The sequence below is a fragment of the Salvelinus fontinalis genome, chromosome 6 (genome assembly GCF_029448725.1).
Source record: "Salvelinus fontinalis isolate EN_2023a chromosome 6, ASM2944872v1, whole genome shotgun sequence".
Lineage (NCBI taxonomy): Eukaryota > Metazoa > Chordata > Actinopteri > Salmoniformes > Salmonidae > Salvelinus > Salvelinus fontinalis.
The window spans coordinates 24,611,260-24,630,094 of NC_074670.1; the positions used below are offsets into that span (position 1 = coordinate 24,611,260).

The 18,835-nt window shown below is 42.4% G+C and overlaps 1 protein-coding gene across 1 annotated transcript in view; it reads left to right on the top strand.

Annotated features, from left to right (window-relative positions):
* Window positions 1-14,081, top strand: part of LOC129857415 (pleckstrin homology-like domain family B member 3) — a 30,458-nt gene extending 16,377 nt beyond the window's left edge. The window contains exons 7-15 of the mRNA XM_055925638.1: window positions 984-1,109; window positions 2,589-2,690; window positions 4,449-4,536; window positions 5,420-5,585; window positions 5,945-6,032; window positions 7,316-7,465; window positions 7,841-8,048; window positions 12,383-12,468; window positions 12,710-14,081. Of these exons, the coding sequence (XP_055781613.1) occupies window positions 984-1,109; window positions 2,589-2,690; window positions 4,449-4,536; window positions 5,420-5,585; window positions 5,945-6,032; window positions 7,316-7,465; window positions 7,841-8,048; window positions 12,383-12,468; window positions 12,710-12,844 (1,149 nt within the window). The 3' untranslated portion in view covers window positions 12,845-14,081. The remainder of the gene's footprint in view (window positions 1-983; window positions 1,110-2,588; window positions 2,691-4,448; window positions 4,537-5,419; window positions 5,586-5,944; window positions 6,033-7,315; window positions 7,466-7,840; window positions 8,049-12,382; window positions 12,469-12,709) is intronic.
* Window positions 14,082-18,835: the final 4,754 nt, after the last annotated feature.

Here is an 18,835-nt window from a genome sequence, read left to right on the forward strand (position 1 = left end):
AAATGCCCCCTTCCTCTCCCCCCACTCTGTGCCCCCAATGGTAGTCACTCTCTGTTTGTAAACGGCTCCTCACACATAACCCCCATCCCCTCATCCTCCTCTTCTCAAATGGAGACGTGAGCGTGAACTCTACCTTCTCCTCACACTCTACGGCATCACCCTCCACTGCCACATGACTGCACAAACAAGTTAGGCAATTGCATCAGAAGAGGGAGGGAGGGAAAGTGGAGAAAGATGTATAGATGAAGGGAGAGCTGGTCAATTGAGGAATTGGAGGAGGAGAGGAGAGGGACTCAAAGTAGTGAATGGAGAGGGAAGGTTAAAGGGGTATGGTGATAGTGGCGGGGAGGGGTTGAAGGATAAAAGGAAGGATTGTATCGTGAGGAGAGAGACGAAAGAGGATAAACTTAGGATATCATGTGATGAGTGGAAAAGTGGGAGAATAGAGACAGAGAGATGAAACAAGTGATAGTGATGGAAAGAGGGGAGGAGAGAGTGGGAGAGAGTTGATTCAGCTGCACTGTGGCCTTGCTTGGGTTGACAGCTCATCTCTATACCCCTCTCTCTCTCTCGCTCTCTCTCTCTCTCTCTCGGTCTCTCTCTTTCTCTATCTCCTCCTCTCTGACATATTAACTGTGCTGAGCTGACATCACTAATTCTTTCTTCCCTGCCATCTCTCACTCCTCTCCTCTGTTATTCATCCCTCATCTCCCCTCATAACTCAAATGGATGTTGGAAGGTGTGCCATTGAACATACCTGGAGTAACTGACTGTTAACATAAGACATGAGACGTAACAGATAAGATACTGCGCATATTTAACACAACAACTCTATAATACTAATAGCGACAACATCCTCTGTCTAACATGCCACTGAACATCCAGTACACGGATTACAGGAGACCAGAATGATGCGGTGTTTAATATTAAGTGCCTGACGTTTCATTTGTCGGTTTCTTTTCTTTCTTCATTGATTTCTTCAGGAGCGAGTCCAGCAGCTTGAGAAGCAGTTGCAGGAGATGGAGAGAGAGAAGGATAGAGAGATGAATGCCTTGAGGAAGGAGAGGAGAGAGTTGATCCACCCCACTCAAAGGGTAATAAGGGAACAGGTACTGAGGATCAGCAAATGTCATAACTTTAACTTTATTTATTTATTATTTATCAGGGAAATTATTATGTCTTATATTCCCGGTGGCTCAAGTAGGATAAATATGACACATTAAATGAAGTGTCTGAAGTCCCGCTTGTGCCGTCAAAGCCCTGCAACTTATCCAGAACACTGCAGCCCGCCTAGTCTTCAACCTTCCCAAATTCTGTCATGTCACCTACGGACCTACTGATAGCTACGTTATTGAGGAAAAATGTACTTTCTATGCCTGTAATATGTGGTTGTCCCACCTAGCTATCTTAAGACGAATGTACAAACTGCGTCTGCTAAATGACTAAAACGTAACATTTAAATGAAGTGCTTGGAAGCTAGATAAGAATGTCCATTGTTGCTAGTGTTTTTATTCAATATTCATAATGGTTGTCTGAAGCGCCAAAGTGTATGATTTGTCAACTCCCTGCTTGGACAGTGATATGGTTTGTTGTTGAACCAATGACATGCCTTTGATTAGTATTATGAGAGGGCAAGTTGAAAAGGGGGAGGAGACTAGTTAGAGACAGGGAAAGAGCACAACTGAGCATAGAGAGTGAGCGAGAGAGAGGCATGACTGTAGGGAGGGAGGGAGGGAGGGAAGAAACAGGGAAGAGAAAAGCAGAACAGGGGAGGGTGACTATGAGGGAGAGAGAGAGGGAATGAGAGAAGACAAGCTGAGAGAACTTACAAGCGTCGCAACAACACCGGTAAGCTGAGAGACACCACAAATCAAATATGCACGCTTCAAGTGTCTGTAGATTGGGTTAATCAGAAAAAGGCATTTAATACAGGCTAAGTGTGTCAGTTGATACTAGGACGAGAGAGGGAGTGCACAAGGGAGTGGCAGATAGGGGGAGAAAGGAGGGACAGACAGTGTGTTTCTGTACAACTGTATCTGAATGCAATATGACTTTGTATGACATGCTAGGGTAGTCATATGGGTAGTAGTCACTAATGAGAAGAGATGGCACTGTTTTTGGCAGAGAGGAATTGATTTCATTGCTCATCCAGACACGAGAGAGAGAGACTGAGACGGGTTAACAGAGAATGCATGCCGCTTCTGAATTGCTCATGTGTCTGTGAGTCAGGGAGAAGGGGTGGGAGGGAAGGAGGGAAAGCGAGATATAGTGAGAGGGAGATCATTTTTTAACTCATTAGGGTGGTTCCTGACAGCTGGCATGCGTTTTCCATTCTCAGTGAGTTGCAGAATGTATTTTTCTACTTGTTACACTCCCACTATGTCATTTCATTATGTGCCATGGCTAAATGTTGACACAACCGTTGTGTGGTCATCCAGGTCTGATGACTGACGGTCTGGACAACCTAACTGACATGTCTAGGTCATTAAAACAACAAGATTCACTTGTCTATTATTTCACTCTCCTCTTCACGGCTGAGTTTATGCCATAACCGGTTATATAATGGTCATACTCCCATCTCTTATCAGGTCTTGAAAGAGAAGAAGCCACTCGCTGATTGGTCCAACATCCCCAGCTCGGTCCCTTGCATGATGTCACTCTCGCCGCTGACCATTCACAAATCACCTCAGGTGTGTTGCCGGGCCGTTACCATTGACACGGATCATGTTTGCCACTTGTATGTGACACATACAGTGGCAAGAAAAAGTATGTCAACCCTTTGGAATTACCTGGATTTCTGCATAAAATGGTAATAAAATGTCATCTGATCTCCATCTAAGTCACAACAATAGACAAACACAGTCTGCTTAAACTAGTAACACACAAACAATTATACGTTTTCATGTCTTTATTGAACACACCGTGTAAACATTCATAGTGTAGGGTGGGAAAAGTATGTGAACCCTTGGATTTAATAACTGGTTGACCCTCCTTTGGCAGCAATAAACTCAGACGTTTTCTGTAGTTGCGGATCAGACCTGCACAACGGTCAGGAGGAATTTTGGACCATTCATCTTTACAAAACTGTTTCAGTTCAGCAATATTCTTAGGATTTATGGTGTGAACCGCTCTCGAGGTCATGCCACAGCATTTTAAATCGGGTTGAGGTCAGGACTCTGACTGGGCCACTCCAGAAGGCATATTTTCTTCTGTTGAAGCGATTCTTTTGTTGATTTACTTCTGTGTTTTGGGTCATTTGTCCTGTTGCATCACCCAACTTCTGTTGAGCTTCAATTGGCAGACAGATAGCCTTTCATTCTCCTGCAAAATGTCTTGATAAACTTGGGAATTCATTTTTCCGTCGATGATAGCAAGCTGTCCAGGCCTTGAGGCAGCAAAGCAGCCCCAAACCATGATGCTCCCTCCACCATACTTTACAGTTGGGATGAGGTTTTGATGTTGGTGTGCTGTGCCTTTTTTTCTCCACACATAGTGTTGTGTGTTCCTTCCAAACAACTCAACTTTAGTTTCATCTGTCCACAGAATATTTTGCCAGAAGCACTGTGGAACATCCAGGTGCTCTTTTGCAAACTTTAGACGTGCAGCAATGTTTTGTTTGGACAGCAGTGGCTTCTTCCGTGGTGTCCTCCCATGAACACCATTTTTGTTTAGTGTTTTACGTATCGTAGACTCATCAACAGAGATGTTAGCATGTTCCAGAGATTTCTGTAAGTCTTTAGCTGACACTCTAGGATTCGTCTTAAACTCATTGTGCATTCTGCACCGTGCTCTTGCAGTGATCTTTGCAGGACGGCCACTCCTAGGGAGAGTAGCAACAGTGCTGAACTTTCTCCATTTGTAGACAATTTGTCTTACCATGGACTGATGAACATCAAGGCTTTTAGAGATACTTTTGTAACCCTTTCCAGCTTTATGCAAGTCAACAATTCTTAATATTAGGTCTTCTGAAATCTCTTTTTTTTGAGGCATGGTCCACATCAGGTAATGCTTCTTGTGAATAGCAAACAAAAATGTGTTTTTTATAGGGCGGGGCAGCTCTAACCAACATCTTCAATCTCGTCTCATTGATTGGACTCCAGGTTAACTGGCTCTTGACTCCAATTAGCTTTTGGAAAAGTAATTAGCCTAGGGGTTCACATACTTTTCCCAACCTACAGTGTCAATGTTTAAGTGATGTATTCAATTTGGACAAGAAAAATACAATAATTTGTGTTATTAGTTTAAGCACACTGTGTTTGTCTATTGTTCTGACTATGATGAAGATCAGATACATTTTTATGACTAATTTATGCAGAAATCCATTTAATTCCAAAGGGTTCACATACTTTTTCTTGCCACTGTACATAAACACTGATTTGATTCACTTGTTGTTTTTCACCCAGTAATGTACTGAAACACAAACTCACAGTGTTATTCCCTAACTTCAGGAACAAGCCAAAGAATCCGCCAGTTTACCCCGGAGACGGAGCTCGCACCGCAACAATAAGCTCGCCGATAGGCCAGTCTCGGCGCAAGGTGAGCTATGATTGGTGTTTAATTATGAATTTCTTTGTGTTTTTCATTTGCTTTACCTCAGAGAATTTTTACATTTTTGCTTTCTCTTTCTCTTTGATCCTCTGTCTTTGTCTGTGTATTTGTTTAGTTCCACCCCATCTCTCTCTCTTTCTCTGCTTCTCTCTCTCTCTCTCCGTCTCTGTCTCTCTTTCTCTTGCTCTCCTCTCTCTCTCTCTCTCTCTCCCTGTTTCTCTCTCTCCCTGTATCTCTCTCCCTGTATCTCTCTCTCCCTGTCTCTCTCTTCTTCTCTCTTTCTCCATCTCTTTCTCTCTCTCTCTGCCTTTTCAGTTTCTGCTAAGGCGTGTCAGTAGCAGACGTAGCTGTGTGTTATTACCATGCCATGAGCAGGATATAGCTGTATGAACTGGATGAGCCAGTGGGGCTACTAGTCTATGGCTGTTCTTTAGAAATTCTGTTCAGTTTGTTTGCTCCACTGTTGCCTAAATCCCATTTCTAGGCTCTCTCTCTAACCAACTGTGTGTGTGTGTTTGTATGTCTGCAGTGTCATCCATTCTCTCCCTATATTTTCTCTCCTCTGCTCTCTCCATTCTCTCCCCCTTTCTCGTGCTCTCCTTACCATGTCTCTTATATAATATAATAAGTGCTATGTGTGCTGTTTTTGTGTCCCTTCCTCTTTCTCTCTCTCTCTCTATCTCTCTCTCTCTATCTCTCTCTCTCTCTCTCTCTCTCTCTCTCTCTCTCTCTCTCTCTCTCTCGCTCTCGCTCTCGCTCTCGCTCTCGCTCTCGCTCTCGCTCTCGCTCTCGCTCTCTCTCTCTCTCGCTCTTTCTCTCTATCTGTCTCTCTCTGTGTGTCTCTCTTTCTGTCTCTCTATCTCATTCACAGGGCTGGTGAGAATGGTACCTGACAGTCCGAGCCCAGAGCGCTTCACTTCCCCCCTCCCCTCCCACCGGCACAGCAACGGGCACAGCAACGGGCACAGACCTGGGCCCAGCAATGGCAGTGGTCTCCTCACCCCCTGTAACAGTGCTAGTAGCTCCCGTGCTGCCAGGTCAGTGGAGGGAAAACATTTCTAAAGTCACACAAAGTTTAAAGGAACATGTTCGTGTGATTGTATTGCGAGTGAATAAGAGGAGGTATCTGATTGGCTGTCAGGAGGAGAGGGAAGGGATGAGTTGTCTATGGAAGATTGATTGCGTCAGAGTGGAGATGTAGTTGATGTGAGGTGGAGTGTGATAGACTGGTCAGGTGAGTTTGCTAGGTGTGTGTGAGTGAAATATAAACTCTGCTCTCACTCTGTGTGGGCGTGTGTGCATGTGTCTGTATGTTTGTACGTCTGTGTCTCCGTCCCTGACGACAATAATGCCAATAACTCTGCTGACATGTATGTATTTTTCCTTCTCCCTCCAGCCCGAGTCTGGGACTGTTAAACCTGGTGGAGATTGAGAGGAGACTGAGGGAGGCCAAGGCAGAGAGAGAGAGGCTTCTCAAAGAGAGGGTGAGTCACCACCACTAACATCCCTAATCACCAGAGACATGCAGCTTTAGACATGCCGGGTCATATTCATTAGGGCACACTGTAACAAAACGTTTAAAAATGTTTGTTTATTATTGGAGGATTCATTCAGGTAGTCCCTCCCTGTTTCAGTCAGTTTTCTTCTGTTTGTTACTTAATGAACACACCCCTGTTGTGTGACAACGGACTGATTACCATACATAATGAACATTACCACCAGAAGAAAACAGTTTTCTATAAAACAGTTTTCTATGAACACTTCATAGAAAACGAACAAAACTGAACTATGTCATCACTACTGTGTCTCCAACACCGAGCAAATACACTCTCCAATGTATTTATTTGGACAGTGAAGCTAAAAGTTGTTTTATATGAGGCATCAGTACAGAATTTCACCTTTTATTTTAGGGTATTTTCATACATAGCTGTTTTACCATTTAGAAATGAATGCACTTTATGTGTCTAGTGCTCCCATTTTGAAGGTGTCATAAGTATTTGGACAATTTCACTTATAGTGTATTAAATGTAGTCAAAGGTTGAGTATTTGGTCCCATATTCCTAGCACGCAATTATTACATCAAGCGTGTGACTCTACAAACTTGTTGGATGCATTTGCAGTTTGTTTTGGTTGTCTTTCAGATTATGTTGTGCCCAATAGAAATGAATAGTAAATAATGTATTGTGTCATTTTGGTGTCACTTTTATTGTAAATAAGAATAGAATATATTTCTGAACACTTCTACATTCACGTGGATGCTACCATGGTTATGGTTAATCGTGAATGAATCGACAAAAATGATGAATAAGAAAGTTACAGAGGCACAAGGATCATGCCCCCAAAACATGTAACCTTTTAAGTGAATTTGTCCAAATACTTGTGACACCTTCAAATGGGGGGGCTAGATGCATAAAGTGCTTTCATTTCTAAACGGTAAAACATATGTAATAAAAGGTGACCTTCTGTACTGTCGCCTCATATAAAAAAATGTTGTCTCAAACTCAAAATGCTGGCGTATAGAGGCAAATTAAGTTATAGCTTCACTGTCCAAATAAATACGTAGGGGAGTGTACATGCCTCAGCCTAGATATTGTACTTCATCTTAATCCCCCTGTTTTCAATAAAAGTATGCCTCTTTATAAAAACGAAAAACGAATTGAAGAAGTTCTTTGAAGGGAGGCACCTTCTCCAATATGATTAATAAGGACACGAGGAGATAGGATACAAGGAAGCGGATAATTGAGATAGAGCCTGTGTGTTGATCCAGGAGGAAAGGAGGCAGGTGGTAGTGGAGGAGAGGAGGCAGAGAGAGCTGGATGGCCGAGGAGCAGTAGATCCAGTAGAGTCCCAGACCAGCCCAGTCCCTGACCCAGAGGAGCGGCCCAAAACCACCAGTCCAGTCCCCAGCTCCCCTGAGGTATGTCTGTCTCTTTGTCTGTCTGTCTGCTCTGGCTGGCTGGTTGTCAACTCTGTCTGTCTGCTCTGTCTTTCTGTCTGTCTGTATTGTCTGTCTGTCCGTCTGGCTGCTCTGTCTTTCTGTCTGACTGTCAACTCTGTCTGTCTGCTCTGCATGTCTGTATTGTCTGCTCTGTTTGTCTGTATTGTCTGTCTGTTTGTGTTCTCTATAGTGCTATACATCCTTTCTCCAACCTCTCCTTTCTCCCGGCTTATTGCTCTCTCAATCTGTCTTTCTTTCTGTCTGTCTCCTTCTCACTAACCTTGTAACGTTGATCTGTTTAATTTAGCATATTCATAGTGAAATTATACACATTATACTCATTATTTTTCTCAGCGCTCCCTACCTCTCTTCCTCTCTGCGAACTTTGACCTGCGGGCCCACGTGGAGTCGCTGGGTCACGGGGTGGCGGGGTGCATGGGCCTGCGTATGTCCCCTCGCCGCTGTGCCGGCTTCTTGACCAAGCGAGGGGGGCGGGTCAAGACCTGGAGGAGGAGGTGGTTCCTCTTCGATATGGACCACAGGCGGCTAGCCTACTACACAGGTGAGGGGGCTGAGAGAGAGAGACTGTGTGTGTGTGGTGGGTGTTGGTATGTATAAGCCTAAATGCTAGGGTTGTTGCGGCGACCCTTTTACCGCCACATCGGCAGTCATGAGTCAGGACCGCTGTAAATTTCAGGTAATCTCCTGTTATGCACTCTGGACATGCTTAGATAGTACCCAACTTGCTAATGATCATCAGTTCCTAATGGCCTGGTATTCAGGGCTCTGTTGTCCCTCTAACCACTCTGACATCAATGCAAATGCATTTGAAAAGCACATCAGACACTTTTCATCAAAACAGTATCGTGCTTTTAAAACTCACCTCACTGTGATGATCAATTTGAAGAAAGTAGTTCAACAGCAGGTTGAACCTGAGTGGAAAACATGGTTATTGTAGATGTTGTATAATGGACAGCTTTCTATGGTGATGATATTTTAAAAACACATGTAGGCATATTATAGTTTATGCATCAAAATCAAAACAAATCTAACTTTATTTGTCACATGCGCCGAATACAACATGTGTAGACCTTACCGTGAAATGCTTACTTACAAGCCCTTAACCAACAATGCAGTTCAGGAAAGATATTTACCAAATAAAATAAAGTAAAAACTAATAAAAAGTAAACCAATAAAATAACAATAACAAGGCTATATGCAGGGGGTACCGGTACCGAGTCAATGTACAGGTTAGTCGAGGTAATTTGTAAATGTAGTTCCGGGTGAAGTGACTATGCATAGATAATAAACAGCGAGTAGCAGCAGTGTAAAAAACAAATGTAAATTATCGGGTGGCCATTTCGTTAATTATACAGAAGTCTTATGGCTTGGGGGTTGAAGCTGTTAATGAGCCTTTTGGTCCTAGAGTTGGCGCTCCGGTACCGCTTGCCGTGCGGTAGCAGAGAAAAAGGTCTATGACTTGGGTGACTGGAGTCTTTGACAATTGTTGGGGCTTTTCTCTGACACCGCCTAGTATGTAGGTCCTGGATGGCAGGAACTTGACCACAGTGATGTACTGGGCCGTAAAGGCACTACCCTCTGTAGTGCCTTGCGGTCAGATGCCGAGCAGTTACCATACCAGGCAGTGATGCAACCGTTCAGGATGCTCTCGATGGTGCAGCTGTAGAACTTTTTGAGGATCTGGGGACCCATGCCAAATCTTTTCAGTCTCCTGAGGGGGAAAAGGTGTTGTTGTGCCCTCTTCACGACTGTCTTGGTGTGTTTGGACCATGATAGTTCATTGGTGATGTGGACACCAAAGAACTTGAAACTCTCGACCCGCTCCACTACAGCCCCGTCGATGTTAATAGGGGCCTGTTCGGCTCGCCTTTCCTGTAGTCCACGATCAGCTCCTTTGTCTTGCTCACATTGAGGGAGAGGTTGTTGTCCTGGCACCACACTGCCAGGTATCTGACCTTCTCCCTATAGGCTGTCTCATCGTTGTCGTTGATCAGGCCTACCACTGTTGTGTTGTTAGCAAACATAATGATTGTGTTGGGGTAGAGTTTGGCCACTCAGTCGTGGGTGAACAGGGAGTACAGGAGGGGACTAAACACACACCCCTGAGGGCCCCCAGTGTTGAGTAGCAGACGTGTTGTTGCCTAACCTTACCACCTGGGGGCGGCCCGTCAGGAAGTCCAGGATCCTGTTGCAGAGGGAGGTGTTTAGTCCCAGGGTCCTTAGTGATGAGCTTTGTGGGCACTATGGTGTTGAACGCTAAGCTGCAGTCAATGAACAGCATTCTCACATACAGTAGGTGTTCCTTTTGTCCAGGTGGGAAAGGGCAGTGTGGAGTGCGATTGAGATTGTGTCATCTGTGGATCTGTTGGGGAGGTATGCGAATTGGAGTGGGTCTAGAGTATCCAGGAGGATGCTGTTGATGTGAGCCATGACCAGCCTTTCAAAGCACTTCATGTTTACTGACGTGAGTGCTACGGGGTGGTAATCATTTAGGCAGGTTATCTTCTCTTCCTTGGGCACAGGGACTATGGTGGTCTGCTTGAAACATGTAGGTATTACAGACTCAGTCAGGGAGAGGTTGAAAATGTCAGTGAAGACACTTGCCACGCATGCTTTGAGTACACGTCCTGGTAATCTGTCTGGCCCTGCGGCTTTGTGAATATTGACCTGTTTAAAGGTCTTGCTCACATCGGCTACCAAGAGCGTTATCACACAGTCGTCCGGAACAGCTGGTGCTCTCATGCATGCTTCAGTGTTGCTTGCCTCGGAGCGAGCATAAAAGGCATTTAGCTCGTCAGGTAGGCTCGTGTCACTGGGCAGCTCGCAGCTGGGTTTCCCTTTGTAGTCCGTAATAGTTTTCAAGCCCTGCCACATCCGACGAGCATCAGAGCCAGTGTAGTAGGATTCAATCTTAATCCTGTATAGACTCTTTGCTTGATTTATGGTTCGTCTGAGGGCATAACCGAATTGCATACACATAGGCTTATGAGCCCAAGCCCATTTAAAAAAAATGGTATTAAATATTATTGTGCAGTTATACAGTACTTATCGCTTATTATTCATGGCAGAAAAACATAAAATAAAACTATTTTAAGATGTCTTTGGTGCACAATTGGTCGAGCCTATACCCCAAAATGAAACAAATTTGAGTAATCAATCACCTTTGAGTGTGGATTGTATTAGTATGCATACTGGATGGACTGGTTACCTAATGCTATGCTCCAAAACGTCTATCCACGAGTCTGGGAGAGAACGTATAGCCCTAGGCGATGCAGTCGGTAAATTGAGTGTGCAGGGCGATTTTGAATAGCCTAGTAATAGGGAATGAATTGGGTGACACATTACCTTTAGCTATACAGAATATCTCAGCACCATGCATTTCCATCTCTTCCTCTCTCCTTTATTCCTTTCTCGAGCAGGCAGACGGGGTGTCAACAGTTTAATGAAATATGTTTCTTTGCGAAAAACATGTTACTATCCATGTTCCAGTAAATATTTCACTTGGTGTTCCAAGTTAAGCAATGGGTAGCTGCAGTAACAGGGTTGGAGAGCCCATGGCATACAGAGTTTGGGCGGAATATCACCTGCAGCTAGAGCATGCTCCTGAAAAGGTCTTGATGCTGGGAGTGAAATAGGCTTTCTTATATTTATTTCTCAGCTGCTCATATTAAGCACATGCTCCACTATAAAACCCAAGTAGCCCACCTGTCATCATTGAAAAACGGACCGGTGGGAAAGCACGCGGCCTCCATTCGCTATTCGAGAGCATACAGATAACGTCTTTTTCCCCCTGCCGCTGTTCCTGCCCATTTAATAATGGGCATTCTAAATCCAAACTAATTTGACATATTAGTAAAGACAATATTAAATTGAGAATAGTTTGATGGGTGCAAATATAATCACTTGATGAGAGAACAGCTGTGCAGCCTGAGGCAAGTAACAGAAACGCAAGCTTTTTTTTTAATACTTTCTCAAATCATGAATAGCCTATAGTGGCATCATGCAGGGGGGCGGGACTTTGGTTTTAGAAGTGGGAGGGACATAATTATTCCCAAAAAGTTACATCAGATAAACACTCCTAACAGCCTACTGCTCGGAGACATCCGCATGGTCCTAAAGCACACCGTAGCCTAGTTTTGTATCACATTCCAAAACTGGGGGTGGACCATGTCCCCCTCCCCCTTCCCCAGTTAAAGTTGCGCCTCTGGCATGCAGCCCATATATGTTTTGATTTCTAAGAGATTCTAAGGTTTGTATCATTCACAACTAAAGTTGTGAAATAACTCTGAATCTAGGATAATATAGGGCCTGTTTCAAATGATCACTTTTACGCTCAGGGACTAATTAGGGACTGATCTAGACCTGGGACACCAGGTGTGTGCAATTAATGATCAGGTAAAACAGAAAGGCAACAGGCTCTAGACCTCGTAGGGTAAGAGTTGAGTATCCCTGACCTATGGCATTGAGCATAGCCAGATAACATACAGTAGGTCAAATCATATTCTGTTCCTCCGAAATACATGTTCTTCATATCATAATGTTTCTTTAGACCTGCCTAAAATAAATAATGCATGTATTGTGATGGTGTATATTCAATTGATATATTATACTTAAGATGTAGATATAAAAAATGTAGATGCAAGGTTGCAAGGTGTGCATCAGCGGCTTGTATTCAGGTTATATGCGTGGAGGCCTGGAGATACTAAACGTGTTTATGTTAATTGCCGGTCAATCACCATGAGACTTTTGCATGACAATAACTGGCTGACAAAATGTAATGACCCCCACAGCCCTACTAAATGCCTATGTGATTTGTGTCTGTCTCTCTCTTTCTTTCTCTCGTTCTCTCTCTAATTGACTATTGTTTACCTTCAGACTGTGATGAGAGGAAGCTAAAGGGGGTGATCTACTTCCAGGCTATAGAGGAAGTCTACTATGACCATCTGCGCACAGCCACTTCAGTGAGTCCTCATATACAGTATTTTATCACCATAGAGAGGGAACAATGTGCCCATGATATCACCACAACTGTTAAAGAGATTATCCATTCAAGCATACAATGCTTGAACCAAATCCCAAGAATTATTGCTCTCTCACCTCACTCTCTCTCTCTGCCTCTCTCTCTCTCTCTCTCTCTCTCTCTCTCTCTCTCTCTCTCTCTCTCTCTCTCTCTCTCTCTCTCTCTCTCTCTCTCTCTCTCAGTCTCCGCGGCCCAGCCTTACGTTCTGTGTGAAGACGTACGAGCGCCTCTTCTTCCTGGTGGCGCCCAGTGCCGAGGCCATGAGGATCTGGATGGACGTCATTGTCACAGCAACAGACGAGCACAGCCGCTACTGACCTCGACTTTACACCTGCCCCCTTTCCTGTGTCTGTCTGACCTACCCCTTGGGCTGAACCTCCATTCACCTGGCTGACTTGGCTAACCTGGCTACAGTTTCAGCAGTTCACATTATGTGGGGAAAACTGCAATCTTCAACCTCCACCCTCCAATGAGTGTAGGACCCAGTTAGGCAGCCATTTTGATGCCTGAACTTTACCTCATCTGAGTGGTTGAGGTGGAGGTGAGGAGTGATGAGCCGAACATAATGTTCAGGAAAGCTCTTCCTGAAGGAACTGACATTTGATTCTGGATAGTTTCTTAGGAGCTTTGATGGCATGGGACTGAGTGGCAGACTGTTACAGGTTCTGTGTGGAACAAGAGATGTTTAGAGGATGGAGGAGGGACAAGGCCATGGGAATATAAAGACGTGGATGTGCAAGCTGGAGCAACCATTGGACATCTTAGAGTCAGTGCCAACCATGATATACTGATGATATACTGACAGACAAACCTATGATGTTTTTTATTAGTCTCAAATCAGGATTTAATGGTTGGTGTCTCTCTACCAGCTGTGTTTGAGCTCTCTCTTGTGGCCAGATTGAAGTATTGAAGTACTACAGCTTCCATTGAAATATACAGGTAGCTGCCAAAGTAAAGGAAACACCAGCATAGTGTGTCTTAATAGGTCATTGGGCCAACCACGAGCAAGAACAGCTTCAATGCACTTTCGTGTGGATTCTACAAGGGTCTGGAATTCTATTGGGGGGATGCGACACCATCCTTCCATAAGAAATTCCATACTTTTGTGTTTTGTTGATGGTGTCTCAGGCGCCGCTCCAGAATCTCTTATAAGTGTTCAATTGGCTTGAGATCTGGTGACTGAATTGGCCATGGCATATAGCTTTACATAGTGTTAATGCTCATAAAATCATTCAGTGACCACTCGTGCCCTGTGGATGGGGGCATTGGCATCCTATGGTGGCATGGCCATGGTAGACAAAATAATAGCCAAAGTAATGGCCTGCCCAGCATTTTAATACATGACCCTAAGCATGATGGGATATCAATTGTTTCAATAACTCAGGAACAACACCTGTGTGGAAGCACCTGCGTTCAATATACTTTGTATTCCTCAATAACTCAAGTGTTTCCATTATTTTGGCAATAACCTGTACATGTATATCTATGTTGAAAATATGTATATTTTTCATATGTCAAAAGGGCTGTTCAGAGTCAATAAAAACACTAACCGAGCATTCCGATCTCAAAATTGATTGTTTTTTTTTACTATCAACACAGAAATACTATATGCTTATAAATGTATTATTACTATTATTTTTATTAATATCATTAAAGGTTATTCATAGACTTTTGATGACTCTTTGTGAAAACAACATTCCCTACTGATTCCCGTTGCTTCAATGTCTACTTGAAATCCACTTTTTAAATCATGCTTTTATTTTTACTTTCCTGCCAGACAGCTATAGAGCTATACAAACTGGCACCCACAATCAGATATATTAATTATGGTAGTGACCGTTTCAAATTGAATGTTTCTCTTGCCCCCAGCTGTAACATGAAGAGAGGAGATTGTATTATTTGTTGAATTTCAAGGTAAGAGTTGAACAATAACAACATGTTTATCAAAAATGTTTTTGCTTATTTTAACTTATCATTAACTACTGTAGTATTTCATTATTGCTATTTATGTGATAATGCCCAAGAAGCCGGTGTTTGGAGGATATATTGGAACAGGTTCGTCTCGGGCCGGCAAAACCGTGGCAAAATATCTTCCAAACACTGGCTTCGAGGGCATTATCACTCGTATACAACGTGTTACCAACATATTCAAATAATGATTGACATATTTTCATTAAAAACGTTATTTTGATGATTTTATTAATAGTATTTCATCCTTCCACAAGATATAGTCCCGACACATATCTAGGGTTGCTACCCAAGCAGGCTGGTCGTTCATTCTATCGGTTCGGTTGCTAGAGACGCGAGCCAGTCATTAAGTCTTTTTGTTCTTGTAGCAATAGCCTAATAAAGTTTGCTTAACTAAATATATTTGTCTGCTGTGACCACAACACAAAGCATATTGAAACAGTTCTGTATCTATGGATGCGACCCAGTCGTTCGTTCTAAATGTTCCATTGCCATCCATACTGGCTGGCAAAGTTCTTATCCCTTGCTTGCTAGCTAGCCATCTACGGCTAACTTAGTCACGTCAAATAGTGCAGACAGAATAACAACAGTAGCTGCATTTTTTAAAGCTGTTTTCTAGTGACATTTATTTGGTTACATCCATAACAATGAGCTAATGAGGCGCGATTTTGCCTGGCATAGAACATGTACACTCTTGTCAGGACACTATTGTTCAGAGGAGCTAACCAACAACGCAGCTAACACAATCACTTCAACCTGAAGCTGGAAAGACTGCAAACTAGCTGCATTTTGTTTCGTTTGACCTTTTCTTTGTATATATCCATAAAAATGATGCCATCTGATTAATGATTTCAACTGGCTGAGAAAAGCTGCCTGTCTGTCTCGTCCCGACTCCTGACCCTTACACGTTCATTACTATGGGACAGCTGGAGATCGAATTTGAATATTGAAACAATGTTGCAAATGTCAGAGAGACAGACAGCAAGGTTTATACAAATCTCTGCTGTTGAAAACTAAATGTTAGTCCCAAAAAAAGTGAGATAATTTCTAGATGCTTTTATAGTGGACATCAAGTTCATAAAGTGCCTGGCTGGGCTGATGAGACAGTGGATTGCGCAGTCAGATGGAACAGAGTAAATAGGCATTTTAATGTCATCGATTTAGGGTGGTAATTTGTGGAATAAACACCGGCTGGAATGCAGTTTTAACCAATCAGCATTCAGGATTAGACCCACCAGTTGTATAAACTGTATTATACTGTACACTGATTGTACAAAACATTTCATATCCTGAACATCCCTTATCACCGTTCCTACCTATCCCAATATTACCTGAACCTTGAATAAGACAACAGTCTTCCATTTGTGTTTCCTGAAAGCATGGATATTGAAGTTAAAGGTACATTATTACTATTTACAACAGTTCTGTGTTTTTATTTCTGGTGATTGAGCTTAGTTATTGTGTTCACATGTTTATGCAGGTGGTTTATTAATAAGTTGGAGAAAGAGTTTTCATGGAATCCAATGGGCTGCTATGACATTAGCTAGCCTAGCATGTTGACGAAAAAGGCAGTTTCATAAAGAACTTGCAGTATTTCAATCTTCTTGATTTGTCAGTTAGGATAATGGGATAATCAGGAGTACAGCGCCATCCTTGGATTGAGGTACATTTCCCAAGCCGTATCTACGGTGTCCACATTCTGGGATAGAACCGTTCTGACTAGAGACGAATTTTTTAATTTTTTTATTTTTTGGGTAAATATATAAATACAGTTGAAGTCGGAAGTTTACATACACCTTAGCCAAATACACTTAAACTCAGTTTTTCACAATTCCTGATATTTAATCCGAGTAAAAATTCCCTCTCAGGTCAGTTAGGATCACCACTTTATTTTAAGAATGTGAAATGTCAGAATAATAGTAGAGAGAATGATTTATTTCAGCTTAAATTCTTTTTTTATCACATTCTCAGTCGGTCAGACGTTTACATATACTCAATTAGTATTTGGTAGCATTGCCTTTAAATTGTTTAACTTGGGTCAAATGTTTCGGGTAGCCTAACACAAGCTTCCCACAATAAGTGGGTGAATTTTGGCCCATTCCTCCTGACAGAGCTGGTGTATCTGAGTCAGGTTTGTAGGCCTCCTTGCTCGCACACGCTTTTTTGGTTCTGCCCACAAATGTTCGATAGGATTGATGTCAGGGCTTTGTGATGGCCACTCCAATACCTTGACTTTGTTGTCCTTAAGCCATTTTGCCACAACTTTGGAAGTATGCTTGGGGTCATTGTCCATTTGGAAAACCCATTTGCAACCAAGCTTTAACTTCCTGACTGATGTCTTGAGATGTTGCTTCAATATATCCACATAATTTTCCTACCTCATGATGCCTATTTTTGTGAAGTGCACGAGTCCCTCCTGCAGCAAAGCACCCCCACAACATGATGCTGCAAGCCCCATGCTTCCTGGTTGGGATGGCGTTATTCGGCTTGCAAGCCTCCCCCTTTTTCCTCCAAACATAACGATGGTCATTATGGCCAAACAGTTCTATTTTTGTTTCATCAGATCAGAGGAAATTTATCCCAAATGTACGATCTTTGTCCCCATGTGCAGTTGCAAACCATGGTCTGGCTTTTATATGGCGTTTTTGGAGCAGTGGCTTCTTCCTTGCTGAGCAGCCTTTCAGGTTATGTCGATATAGGACTCGTTTTACTGTGGATATAGATACCTTTGTACCTGTTTCCTCCAGCATCTTCACAAGGTTCTGGGATTGATTTGCACTTTTCGCATCAAAGTACGTTCATCTTCAGGTGACAGAACGCGTCTCCTTCCTGAGCGGTATGACAGCTGCGTGGTCCCATGATGTTTATACTTACGTACTATTATTTGTACAGATGAATGTGGTGCCTTCAGGCGTTTGGAAATTGCTTCCAATGATGAACTAGACTTTTGGAGGTCTACAATTGTTTTGCTGAGGTCTTGGCCCTCTTTCTTTTTCTTTTCCCAGGATGTCAAGCAAAGTGGCACTGAGTTTGAAGGTAGGCCTTGAAATACATCCACAGGTACACCTCCAATTGACTCAAATGATGTCATTTAGCCTATCAGAAGCTTCTAAAGCCAGGATATCATTTTCTCGAATTTTCCCAGCACAGTCAACTTAGTGTATGTAAACATCTGATCCACTGGAATTGTGATACAGTGAATTATCAATCAAATAATCTGTCTAAACAATTGTTGGAAAAATGCAGGTCACAAGCTCACTCATAAGTGTATGTAAACTTCCGACTTCAACTGTACAGCACCCAAAGTTTGGACACAACTACTCACTTAAGGGCTTTCTTTTTACTATTTTCTCCATTGTAGAATAATAATGAGGACATCAAAATTATGAAATAACACATATGGAATCATGTAGTAACCAAAAAGTGTCTAACACTGTGACGGTCCTCATGAGAGCCAGTTTCATCATAGCGCTTGATGGTTTTTGCGACTGCTCTTTAAGAAACATTCAAAATTCTTGAAGTTTTCCAGATTGACTGACCTTTTTGTCTTAAAGTAATGATGCTGTTTCTCTTTGCTTATTTGAGCTGTTCTCGCCATAATATGGACTTGATATTTTACCAAATAGATCCATCTTTTGTATACCACCCTAACTTTGTCACAACACAACTGATTGGCTCAAACGCATTAAGAAGGAAAGAAATGACACAAATTAACTTTTATCAAGGCACATCTGTTAATTGAAATGCATTCCAGGTGACTACCTCACAAAGATGGTTGAGAGGATTCCAAGAGTGTGCAAAGCTGTCATCAAGGCAAAGGGTGGCTTTGAAGAATCTCAAATATAAAATCTATTTTGATTTGTTTAACACTTTTTGGGTCACTACATGATTCCATGTGTGTCATTTCATTTTGATGTCTTCACTGTTTTTCAACAATGTAGAAAATAGTACAAATAAAGAACAACCTGCAATGAGTAGGTGTGTCCAAACTTTTGACTGGTACTACATATATCATATACATAAACATGCTAACTGTTTAGGGGATACATTTGTTTCATACATCTCTGATCTTGTCAATATCTGATCTTTTTTTTACTTACTGTGAATATAATCAGAATAGTCATCATCATAATAGTACATTAAAGTATCATACTTTATATGTTCATACATTACTAGACCAACCAATTTAAAATCTATAGGTTTACCAAACTATTAAGTGATTATAAATTAAGAGCAGTCGGATGAAGTAATCGTGAAATGTATTCGAACAAATGAGAAGACAATCATATCAAAAGTGATGTGAGTATTGCATTGTGAAAAGCAATGACTTTCTATGAACA